Source organism: Pristiophorus japonicus, chromosome 3 (genome assembly GCF_044704955.1).
Source record: "Pristiophorus japonicus isolate sPriJap1 chromosome 3, sPriJap1.hap1, whole genome shotgun sequence".
In the NCBI taxonomy this organism is placed as follows: domain Eukaryota; kingdom Metazoa; phylum Chordata; class Chondrichthyes; family Pristiophoridae; genus Pristiophorus; species Pristiophorus japonicus.
This window is the reverse complement of record NC_091979.1, coordinates 314,854,621-314,866,754: the sequence shown is the minus strand read 5'-3', so window position 1 is coordinate 314,866,754 and position 12,134 is coordinate 314,854,621. Positions and strand designations below refer to the sequence as shown.

Below are 12,134 nucleotides of genomic sequence, written 5' to 3'. Positions count from 1 at the left end.
TATTAAAAGGTATAATCAAAAATAAAATCATAGAAACTAACAGCACGGAAGGAGGCCATTTCAGCCCATCGTGTCTGCGCCGGCCAACAAAGAGCTATCCCAACCTAATCTCACTTTCCAGCTCTTGGTCCATAGCCCTGTAGCTTACGGCACTTCAAGTGCACATCCAAGTACTTTTTAAATGTGGTGAGGGTTTCTGCCTCATCCTCCCTTTCAGACAGTGAGTTCCAGACCCCCACAACCCTCTGAGTGAAGAAATTTTTCCTCGAATCCCCTCTATACCTCCCCCCAATTACTTTAAATCTACGCTCCCTGGTTGTTGACCCCTCTGCTAAGGGAAATAGGTCCTTCCTATCCACTCTATCTTGCCCCCTCATAATTTTATACACCTCAGTAAGGTCTCCCCTCAGCCTCCTCCATTCCATAGAAAACAAACCCAGCCTATCCAATCCTTCCTCATAGCTAAAATTCTCCAATTCAGGCACCATCTTCGTAAATCTCCTCTGTACCCTCTCGAGTGCAATCACATCTTTCCTGTAATGTGGTGACCAGAACTGCACACAATACTCTAGCTGTGGCCTAACTAGTGCTTTATACTGTTGAAGCATAACCTCCTTGCTGTTGTATTTTATGCCTCGACTAATAAAGACAAGTATTCCGTATTCCTTCTTAACCACCTTATCTACCTGGCCTGCTACTGCCAGAGATCTGTGGACATGCACTCCTAGATCCCTTTGTTCCTCTACACTTCTCAGTGTCCTACCATTTAATGTGTATTCCCTTGCCTTGTTAGCCCTCCCCAAATGCATTACGTCACACTTCTCCGGATTGAATTCCATTTGCCACTGTTCTGCCCACCTGACCAGTACATTAATATCTTCCTGCAGTCTACAGCTTTCTTCATTATCAACCACACAGCCGATTTTAGTACCATCTGTAAACTTCTTAATCATACCCCCTACATTCAAGTCTAAATCATTGATATATACCACAAAAAGCAAGAGACCCCTAGTACTGAGTCCTGCGGAAACCCATTGGAAATAGCCTTCTAGTCACAAAAACACCCATCAACCATTACCCTTTGCTTCCTCTCTCCGAGCCAATTTTGGATCCAACTTGCCACTTTGCCCTGGATCCCATGGGCTTTTACTTTCGTGACCAGTCTGCCATGTGGGGCCTAATCAAAAAAGCCTTGCTAAAAATCCATATACACTACATTAAACATACTACCCTCATTGACCCTCCTTGTTACCACCTCAAAAAATTCTTATCAAGTTAGTCAGACATGACCTTCCCTTAACAAATTCATGCTGACTATCCTTGATTAATCTGTTTCTCTCTAAATGAAGATTTATCCTGTCCCTCAGAATTTTTTCCAGTAATTTTCCCACCACCGAGGTTTGGCTGACTGGCCTGTAATTACTTGGTCTATCCCTTTCTCCCTTTTTAAATAAAGGTAGCACCACACCTGTAGCCAGAGAGGATTGAAAAATGATGGTCAGAGCCTCTGCTATTTCTTCTTGCTTCTCTTAACAGCCTGGGATACATTTCATTTGGGCCTGGGGATTTATCCACTTTCAAAGCTGCTAAACCCCTTAATACTTCCCCTTTCGATTTATTTCATTCAAAATTTCACACTTCTCCCTGATTGCAATGTCTGCATTGCCCCTCTCTTTCGTGAAAACTGGCGTAAAGTATTCATTAAGAACCATACCCACGCCTTCCGCCTCCACACACACATTACCTTTATGGTCTCTAATAGGCCCTACTCTTTCTTTAGTTATCCTCTTGCTCATAATATATTAATAAAACATCTTTGGATTTGTTTTGATTTTATTTGCCAACATTTTTTCATGCCCTCTGTTTGTTTTCCAATTTTCCTTTTTAATTGCACTCCTACACTTTCTGTATTCCTCTAGAGATTCTGCAGTATTGCGCCCTCGGTATCTGTCATAAGCCTCCCTTTTTTCTTTATCCCACCCTGTATGTCCCTACGCATCCAGGGGGCTCAAGATTTGATAGTCCCACCCTTTTTCTTTAAGGGCATATATTTGGCCTGAACCCTCCGGATCTCCTCTTTGAATACGCCTCATACTTCTCTGACACTGATTTACCTTCAAGTAGCTGTTTCCAGTCCACTATGGCCAAATCACCTCTCAGCTTAGCAAAATTGGCACTTCCCTAATTGAGAACTTTTATTCCTGGTCTATCTGCCTTTTTCCATAACTACCCTAAATCTAACTGAATTCTGATCACTAGCACCAAAATGCTCTCCCACTGATGCCCCTTCCACTTGCCCAGCTTCATTCCCTAAAACTAAGTCCAGAACTGTCCCCTCCCTTGTTGGGCTTGCTACATATTGGCTAAAAAAGTTCTCCTGAATGCATTTTAGGAATTCTGCACCCTCTATACCTTTCACACTAATTTTATCCCAGTTAATATTGGGGAAGTTGAAATCCCCTACTATTACTGCCCTATAGTTTTTGTACTTCTCAGAAATATGCCTACATATTTGCTCTTCTATCTCCCTTTGGGGGGTCTATAGTACACACCCAGCAGTGTGATTGTCCCTTTTTTTGTTCTTCAATTCAACCCATCTGGCCTCATTTTATGATCCTTCCAACATATCGTCCCTCCTCATGTTAATGGTTTCTTAATCAATACTGCGATCCCCACCCCTTTTTTTACCCCCCTCTCTATCCCGTCTGAAACTTCTGCAACCAGGAATATTGAGCTGCCATACCTGCCCTTCTTTCAGCCATATCTCAGTAATAGCTATAATATCATACTGCCAAGTGTCTGTCTGTGCTCTCAGCTCATCTGCCTTATTCCCTATACTCCTTGCATTGAAGTATATACCATTTAGCACTGCCAGACTCCCTTGTCTATTTTCTAGCCCTTGGTTCCTCTGTCTTCTAAATTCACTTTCTACTTTTCTGCTTTCCAATTTCAGCTTTGCTTCTCTCCCTACTGAATCTATTCTCAGGTTCTCATCCCCCTGCCAAGCTGGTTTAAACCCTCCCCAACAGCACTAACATACCCCCCCCCCCCCCCCCCATGCGAGGATATTTGGTCCAGGCTCTGTTGAGGTGCAAGCTGTCTGGCTTGTACCGGTCCCACCTCCTCCAGAAATGGTCCCAAAGCCCTCCCTCCTGCACCATCCTTCCAGCCACACATTCATCTATCCTATCTTCCTATTTATGTACTCACAAGCATGTGGCACGGAGAGAAATCCGGTGGTTACTACCTTTGGATGTCCTGCTTTTTAAAATCTCTCTTCGCTCCCAAAAATCTGCCTGCAGAACCTCATCCCTCTTTCAACCTATGTCATTGGTACTGATATGGACCACGGCCTCTGGCTGTTCACCCTCTTTCTCTCTCCCCGCCCCCCCAGAGAGCCCTGCAGCCGCTCAGTGACATCCTTGACCCTGGCACCAGCGAGGCAACATACTGTCCTCAAGTCACGTATGCAGCCGCAGAAACGCCTGTCTGCTCCCCTGACTATTGAATCCCCTACCACTATTGCTCTTCCGTGCTTCATCCTCTTTCTTCCCCCGCCCCCCCCCCCTCCCTTCCTGTGCAGCTGGCCACCCGTGATGCTGTGGACTTGGCTCTGGCTGCAGTCCCCAGAGGAACCATCGCCCCCAGCTTGGCAGGGGGATGAGAACCTGAGAATAGATTCAGTAGGGAGAGAAGCAAAGCTGAAATTGGAAAGCAGAAAAGTAGAAAGTGAATTTAGAAGACAGAGGAACCAAGGGCTAGAAAATAGACAAGGAAGTCTGGCAGTGCTAAATGGTATGCAGAACAGAATACTGGTTGGCGAGCAAGATGCACTCAAGGGACTCCTGCACAACCTGCCTGGTCCTCCTCTTCTGTCTGGCAGTCAGCCACTTCCTTTCACCCTGCACACTCTTAAGCTGCGGGGTGGCCACCTCTAGAAACGTGCTATCCACAAAGTTCTCCGCCTTGCAGATGCACTGCGGCGACTCCAGTTGCCGCTCCAAGCTCTGAAAACCGGAGCTCAAATTGCTGTAGCTGGTGACATTTCCTGCACATATGATCGTCCAGGCTACGCAAAGCGTCCAGGACTTCCCACATGGCACAGGATGTGCACTCCACGGGACTGAGCTGCCCTGCCATGCCTTCAGTTAGTTAACTATGAAATAAACTTAAAATTAGAAGACAAAAGCCACTCACTGGCTTACTCACCAATCAGCTGTTTCCCTTGAGCTGATGTCACACTTTCGATTTTTGTCACTGCGCTCTTTTATACCACTCCTCTGTTCCTCCGCTCAGGTCTGCCGTCTCTGGTCTGGGCCTGTGCTCACCGCGCTCTTTTATCCCGCTCCTCTGCTCTCTGATCACTGCCTTGTATTTTATTTAACCAATTTGGTTTTTAAGTTTTGAAATATCATTCAATTATCTATTTACAGTTTCTAATCTATAATCACGGATCTTAATTTACATCAGTGCCCTAGTTTTCGAGAAAAAGGCAAATGCTCACCAACCAATCCCTTACGTCACACTTGGATTTATTTCCCCCCCCCCCCCCCCTCACTGCTCCATTCGTTCCGCTCCCAGCTAGCTCCTAATGGTTGCCGCCTCCGCTTCGCTCCTGCCGCTGGTCTCGGATGCTAGCTCTCCTAACGGCCTCCGCTCTGCTCAATGTTAAAACTATTACTGCGCATTGGAGTTGAGATTGTTTTTGGTCACTTACTGTCAAGGATGAACCTGTTGTACAGGCGAGGCACACGAGCAAATTTGTTTTTAAACTTTTGCTTCAAAGCTTTGGGACTTTCATCCAATAAAACTATGTGCCCGACCCCAGGTAATAAATTAAACAATACCTCCATGTCCTCCACTACCAGGGAAAACCTTCCTCCAGAAACATTTACATCAATAATAAATAGCACATGCGTTGCATTTTCACTGTGTACTGAAAGGTAACATTTGTTGATGACACCAAATATGGAGGGAGGGGTTTATGAAGGATTATGATGAGGTTTGTGAAAGATTGCAGGAGGATATAGGTAAACTAACAGGCTGGGCAGATAGTTCGCCAATGCAGTTCGATGTTGAAAAATATGAAGGAATATCTTTTGGTTATAAGAAAAGGAAACGATATACACCTTAAATAATATAAATAGTGTAAATGAGCAAGGTACCGTGCAGTACAGATACACAGATACCATTAAAGGTGGCGATGAAAGTAGACAAGTCCATAAAAAGGCAAACCTTAGTTTTGTAATTTGCAAATATAAAATATGAAAGTGAGGTAATGTTGAACTTGTGCAAGATATAAGGGATACAGTGATAAGCCAGCAAGGTAGATTGAGGTAAGTTGAACCAAATAGCCTTTTCCTGTTCCTGGGTAATGTTAAACAATAACCGTAATCTTTACGTTGTAGTACTGTTTTCCCAGAAGTACTGAATTTTATCTTTGTTTCACAGAATATCAAGCAACGAGAATTAATCCTGGATTTAATTCTACTAAATGAAAAGGTACATGGCTTATCGTAAAAGAAATTAAAATTAACTCTTTTTATTTGGATTACCAAAAGTTTTCCAAACTTGTGTCGGGGTTTCGCTTCTTTAATCATGTACCAGATTAATTTTGATCATTTATGCCTTCGAAGGCCGCTTGTGATATTGATGGTTTACAAATGTACTTTTTCTTTATTACCATCCCAGGTTGTTCCTTTGAAAACAAATTTGAGAGGACTTGAATTAAAACTGACAAAAATGCAAACCAATGGCTAGTCACTGTTACAGAAGCTTCACAATTGTTGTACTTTTATTAACATGGATGCACATTGCTGGTATTTAGTAAATAGCCTGAAAAAGCTTCTGGAGTCTTTGAACACCATGAGCTTGTGTTGGATGGTGTTCATTGTCACTGATTTGTGTCCTAGTCTGCTAGGACTGCCTGTGATGATGAGTCGTCTAGTTCTGGTGTAGGCTGTGGGAGCTCTGAACGCAGTCTTCAATAGGAATGCACTCTGCATTTTATCTATTTGGCTCAGCTGAAGTTGGGAAACTACAGCTATGAACCTACTCTTATGTGATATATCTTTCCAGCATTGCATTGTACAACAAATATATTTTTGCAGAATAGGTTCACTCCATAATTTTCCAGTAATACTTGATGTCTCCAAAGTCCTTCTTACTGGCTTCCCATCCTTCACTCCATTAGCTTCAACTTGTCCAAAAGTAATTTACTGTATCCCCATCCCGCAATAAAACCTGCTTGCAGTTCACCTCTGACCTCTTGGACATTGGCTCCCTGTCTCTCAACACATTCAATCTAAAATCCTCGTACTTTTCCGCAAATCATATTCCTCAAATCCTTTGACCTCCTCCAGCTTTGTATTGCCTTTCAGTCCTCAGACTGTGTCTTTTTGCGGACCCCTAATGGCTCAAGACCATTGACTTCAGTCTGTATTCTATCTTGTTTGACATTCCTCAGTGATGATTCTATTTACCACAAACAAATTATTGCTCTTCTGTTCGTCCTCAGTTGGGTGCTTCACGTTGTCTTCATGGCTTAGGTTACACACATGCGCACTCCCCTGGGATTCTGCTGGCATATCTTGTCAACTGACTACTCATTTCTTTAACAGTTGTGCAGGTTGACTCCTTCCTTATCCTCCCTCCCTGTGAAGAAGCATCTTGCAGCTACCTGCTATCTCTCCTTAATGTCTCCAGCTTTGGTTGAAAGCTGTCTTTGGAATGGTGGCATAAATGGACATTCTGCCACTGCATATGGGTGCGGTCTGCCAATGTGTCTGCAACCAGACTGCCTCTGACTCCCAGTTTTTAAAAATGCATTAATTATTTTACTTAACCAGCCATTTCCTGAATGAAATTCAAACCAAGTCTAAAGTATATGCTGTTTGTTGTTTAACAGGTGGACAATTACGTGAACTTGAATGAAGTTGCCAAGGAAACTCATGGTTTTTCAGGGAGTGATCTGAAAGAACTCTGTAGAGATGCTGCCATGTTTTGTGTCCGAGATTATGTAAATGGTTCTGATGATGATGAAAGGTTTGTATAAATCAGACCTTTTTATGGTAGTTTTTACAGTGTAGCATCTAATTGGATCTAAATTCACAGTCAAACAGCCAAAGGATTTAATTCACCCGGTACATGATGGATTTTGAATGGTCTATATATGGTGATGGGGACTCAGATTACCAGCATTTTTGTTTTGAGCTAACGTACACATCCTGTCAAACACTCCTTAAGCACAATTAGCATCAGGGGCATGAACGTGACCAGAGTATTGAATCGTCCGATTGTACAAAGCAAATAAAACTCGTCTTTCAGGCTCTGTTTATTATTTTAAAATATTTTTAAATGACTAGTAATTTAAACCTTCAAGTATTGAATGTTCTTTGAAGCTCTTGTACCGTGCAATTTCACTAACTTAGAATACCAGTTAATGATTTCTGTCAAAATTCTAAAGTTAATATTCAGTCCAGGATTCCTGCAACTATTTTTTTTGCCTCCTTGTGTTCAATAAATTATATTTCCTTTTATTAATGCTGGCAGCATTGAGATTAATTAGTGCTAATTTAAAAATGATTCCTGACTAGCGACAGTAGGTTTCAGCAGCTTCTGTGTTGTGAAGTACTTTGGGACATTGAGGGCTTGATGCAGCTCTTTCGTTATCTTTGTTTTTCTTGCTTTTTGTTTTTTTTCCACTTTTTCCTATCTATCTCTCTCCATCTCCATCTCCATCTCCATCTCCATTTCTCTCTCTCTCTCTATCTGTCATCTTTACTGGCATGGTTTCTGTCAGTTTGTTGGATCACAGAGTGGAGCAATTTTCAGCAGGAAAATTGGACACTTCACCATATCCAGTCTCACTTAATTCTGTGATACCTCATGGTGCTCAGCCAGTTGCTGAGGGTGGTCATGAATTTTACACCTTTGGTTGTGCTGCTCCTTCAGCTCAGGGATATAGGGGCTGATGGCTAGGTTTGAAGTGAGTGATTGAGCAGTGTTTGAAGTACTACCTCAAGGCAGTTTAAAGTGACGTTGAGCTCCTCCATGAAAGCCACCTATTGCATTTTGTTACTTATATATTTGTGTTAAAGGAGTTGTATGCCTTAATTTAGTATTACTATAGTCTGCCACTAATGGTGTGCAAGATGTGAATCTTTAATTAGAAAATTGTTGCAAAAACAAAGAGAGAAAATGCCACTGCAACTGGTGCAATCCCACCCACAGATAATCTGATCCTGTTTCTCCTCTCATTCTGTTGGTATGAAGTGCATTTAAACCCAGGCACAAGAGGTGTTAACTTTGGTGGGTCCCCAGTCCTCCACCACCCCTTTAATGATTGGTTGGAATTATTTATTGTGCATATAGTTTGCAAGCAATAGCAATCCAATATTAGTTTAATTGCAACAAGTGACTTATGTTAGAAAATAAGCAGGTGTAGAACTTTGTTCCAGTAATCACGATCTTTAGTCAAATACGGTTGACCTGGCTTATAATTTATTCTATTTAATCTGCTCAATACAGACTAATCAAATGCTCCTTCATTTAATATCTTCATATTAACTATTAACATCTTGCTTGTCTGTTTTAATAGTGCAAAGGACAAGATTCGACCTATCAAACAACAAGACCTTCAAAAGGCAATAGAAAAGATGCGAAGGTCAAAAGAAGCTACTGTTTCAAATGGCTTGATGCACCTCAGTGTAGACTGAGGGTAAACTTACTTGACCAGTTATCAGGAAGGACAAATTGAGCTGCATTTTTGCTTGGTAGCTTGGCTGTTCCTCTGCTGATTGGGGGAGCTATGTTTGGGGGAAGATGAGGGGGGGTTTTTTTTTTTTCAATTTGTATTCTGTGAATTTGATATCACCCATCGAATATATAAACTGAACCCAACAATTCCTTGGGTCCATGTTCCCAGACAACTTTATCCCGAACTTCTTGCGTAAGTCCTGTTCACTGGGACTTGTGCAGATACATGTAGTCGGAATTTCTGTGTGTTGGTTCAGATTGTGAATGCATTAGTATCATTGTTTAAGATTTAATACTGGAAGAATACTACTTGAATGATGCAAACACTGGGAAAACTCAAGTGGATTTTTAAGACACAATGAAAGTACTATACTGACTGGATCACACTGCAACCTTCATCATTTAATAATGAATTAGAGAGTATTTAAGAGCTGTAAACTGAAAAAATAAGTAACTATTCAAAGTAGTTTCTGACATTTAGTTGAATCATAGTCATGTTTATTTTAATTACAAACTAGGCTGGTTATGCTTTTTAAATGTATTTTTATGTTATGGTTCACTGTAAATAAATGTCTAAAGTCTGTCGGGTATTGTACGTTTTATATGTTCATTATTATTTGGTTTGATGAATGGAGGGGACCTCTAAGAAGGTGTTCAGTATACTAGTTATGTTCACTATTACTTTTTAAAAATATCTTTAAAAGCTTTAAGCTTTAAGCTTTGAGCCCTTACATGTAAGCACTATTTCACAACTGAAAACCTTTTACAAGAGAGTATGTAGCACAGTTTTATATAGTTATGAAGAAAGGCTAAAAATTAGAAGCTTTTTTCATTGCAACAGAAAAAGGTAAGGGGGAAACTAATAAAGATTTTCAAAACTATAAAATAATGAAGGATTCAGTCCACTGGTTGGCTAATTGGTGACAGGGGGGCAGAGGTTCACAATGATTGGATTGAGAATTTTTTTTAAATATGAGGGTTATTAGAACAGAGAATGCTTTGCCGCAATGACTATTTGGGCAGACAATGTAACAATATTAATATGTATTTGGAAAAAATCAAAAAGGCTGTAGGAGAAGGGCTGGGAAATGTGTTTATAGTAGATAGCTCCATGGAAGAACATGTACCAGCACAAGGGTGCTGTGATTTCAATGATTCAAAGTCTGCCATCAGCACATTACTCGATTGATCAGTGTTGAATTGAAATTTTATTTAGCAGCAGAAAAACTTTCTGACACCCCAGAAATAAAAAAAAAAATGCAATTTAATATGTGAGATTTGGCCCCTAGTAACAGTTACCTGATGGTGAGCAAATCCTCACAGATTGAATCATCCAGTTTCCTAAATTTCCCCATTTCAATCCTGATGGAAGAGATCAAATGATATTTTTGGTTTTAAATAAACTTTTTGTTTCTATTATAAAATTTATTATGTTGCTGGTCATTTCAAAAGTGGCCTATTGCTAGTCTCTATTGAGGCTCGAAGAAATAACTGGTTTTGTGTATATATAAGGTTAAGTATATATGGAATAGAGGTAGCTGGGAATGAATTCCAAGGCCGTAATGAAATTAGTGTTTAGCTGGAGTCCTAAACTTAAAGAGCAGAGTGTGACACAAAGTAGGAATTTCTGTCTTCTGTGATCTTAATGGAATAAGATAAATCCATGTTAAAAATGGCACCCGCCAACTATGTCACTGGTACATCTGTATGAAATGTATTTTGTTCTGTGGTAAAGTTAGACTGTGGATGGTCAATACATGCGATTGGCTGTAGGGATTTGGCCCATGTCAACTTATTCAATGTGAATGTCTGCCCAAAATATATTTTTAGTGGTGTTTCATATCTCTCTCTAGCTGCTCAAAACACAGCCCATTGTCTTTTTTTCTCATGGAACCCTCTGCAGGATTATGTGATAAAAATTTTGGTGTTGGTCTAAAAAAAATGTCTTTCCTCTTTTGTCTTGTGTTTGTTTTAAAAAATCTGGCTGGGAGGATGTGAGCACTACTAAAAGGAGATATGGTTTCTGGGCCATTCTCCCATTGGTTCACTAAGGTGCTAAAATTATTAATCTTTTGATTGCCTGATTGTGGCAAAGAAAAAGTTTGAAATTTAGTGGAAAATAATCAGTTTTCTAGTGGCCTTCATTTTTTATTTTTTGCATCTCTATTTGTAAAGGCAACTCCATAAAAATATGTATATACCGTCATAGACTGTGTGTTTAGAAGAACTTGCTGTCAAGAGCTGTTAAACTATGGACACTGTCTTTAAATAGTCAACTCAGTTTGCATATAGTGTAAATTGGATTATATTGTATGGTATCTTACTGATCTTGCTTCTGTATAGTGTTATCTGTAAATAAATCTGAAAAGTAGTTTTAGCCTGTACACACACTGGTCTAGCGGTGTAGTATTTCCTGCTCTGTGATGTGACAGGAGAACATGGTTGATATCCCTCATCAGCAGTTTCACATTTCAGAGTTAATTGTTAAACCTGAGTTTACACGAATCCATACAAAACAGAAAATATAAGACACAGGTTGTGGTTTATGGGAGACTCCGTTTGCTTATTGAAATTGTTACTGGACTGTAAACGCAAGAAAAAGTATGTGTAAAAGGTGGAAGGGAAAGATAATACAGCAAATTGCAGTCAGTACATGAATCCTGTAATCTAACAATCCTTGGCACTGATATTTCGAGAACATTGGCATTCTTGTGAATGTCAGTTTTGAACCACAGGTAGAAAATTATTAAATAGGAGATTCTATCTCTCAGTCATCTGAAGATCTAAACATTGACATATATTTGTGGAAAAATAGATTGTATTGCACTAATAGTACAATGATACAATTAGAAATTGCCCTTGGCTTTCCTTCAGAATTTTCTCAACATGTTTCTAATGCACTGAAAAATGTGAAAATGTATCTTGATTTTTGTTACCACTTTGTGAATTTGAACCCTGCAGTAGAAATGTTCTGGAGAAATAGCAGTGTTCTACCCACTAGCAAATCATCTGTGGCATTGCTTACAATCAGTAGAAGAATGCACTATAAGGATGTTATACCATGTAACCCTATGTATTATAGAGCAGAGCTAATCTATGCCATTGTTCTTGGAGAAAAATAAAACACATTGTCTTCTGCAATTGTCTTGATCTTTCCTACTCTAATTCATCTGTGCCCCTTTCTGTGTTTGTCTTTCACCCGTTTCCTTTCATTGTGTCTATTTATTTGCCTGTGAATATCTAACTGCTTCACCGCCTGTTCTCTGTCTATTTCTTCCATTCTTTTTGTAGCTTTCATGTTCCTTTACTCATGTACCCCATTTGTATGTCTTGCCTTTTTTAAAGCCTAGGATGTCGAACACAAGTGGCCAAAATGT

General features: G+C 40.3%; 1 protein-coding gene across 3 annotated transcripts in view; it reads left to right on the top strand.

The window, feature by feature from the left end:
- atad1b (ATPase family AAA domain containing 1b) overlaps window positions 1-11,898 on the top strand; it is a 71,834-nt gene extending 59,936 nt beyond the window's left edge. For all 3 annotated transcript variants that reach the window (XM_070876894.1, XM_070876892.1, XM_070876893.1), the window contains exons 8-10: window positions 5,452-5,502; window positions 6,908-7,044; window positions 8,600-11,898. In XM_070876894.1, the coding sequence (XP_070732995.1) occupies window positions 5,452-5,502; window positions 6,908-7,044; window positions 8,600-8,717 (306 nt within the window). In that variant the 3' untranslated portion in view covers window positions 8,718-11,898. The remainder of the gene's footprint in view (window positions 1-5,451; window positions 5,503-6,907; window positions 7,045-8,599) is intronic.
- The last annotated feature ends 236 nt before the right edge of the window (window positions 11,899-12,134 follow it).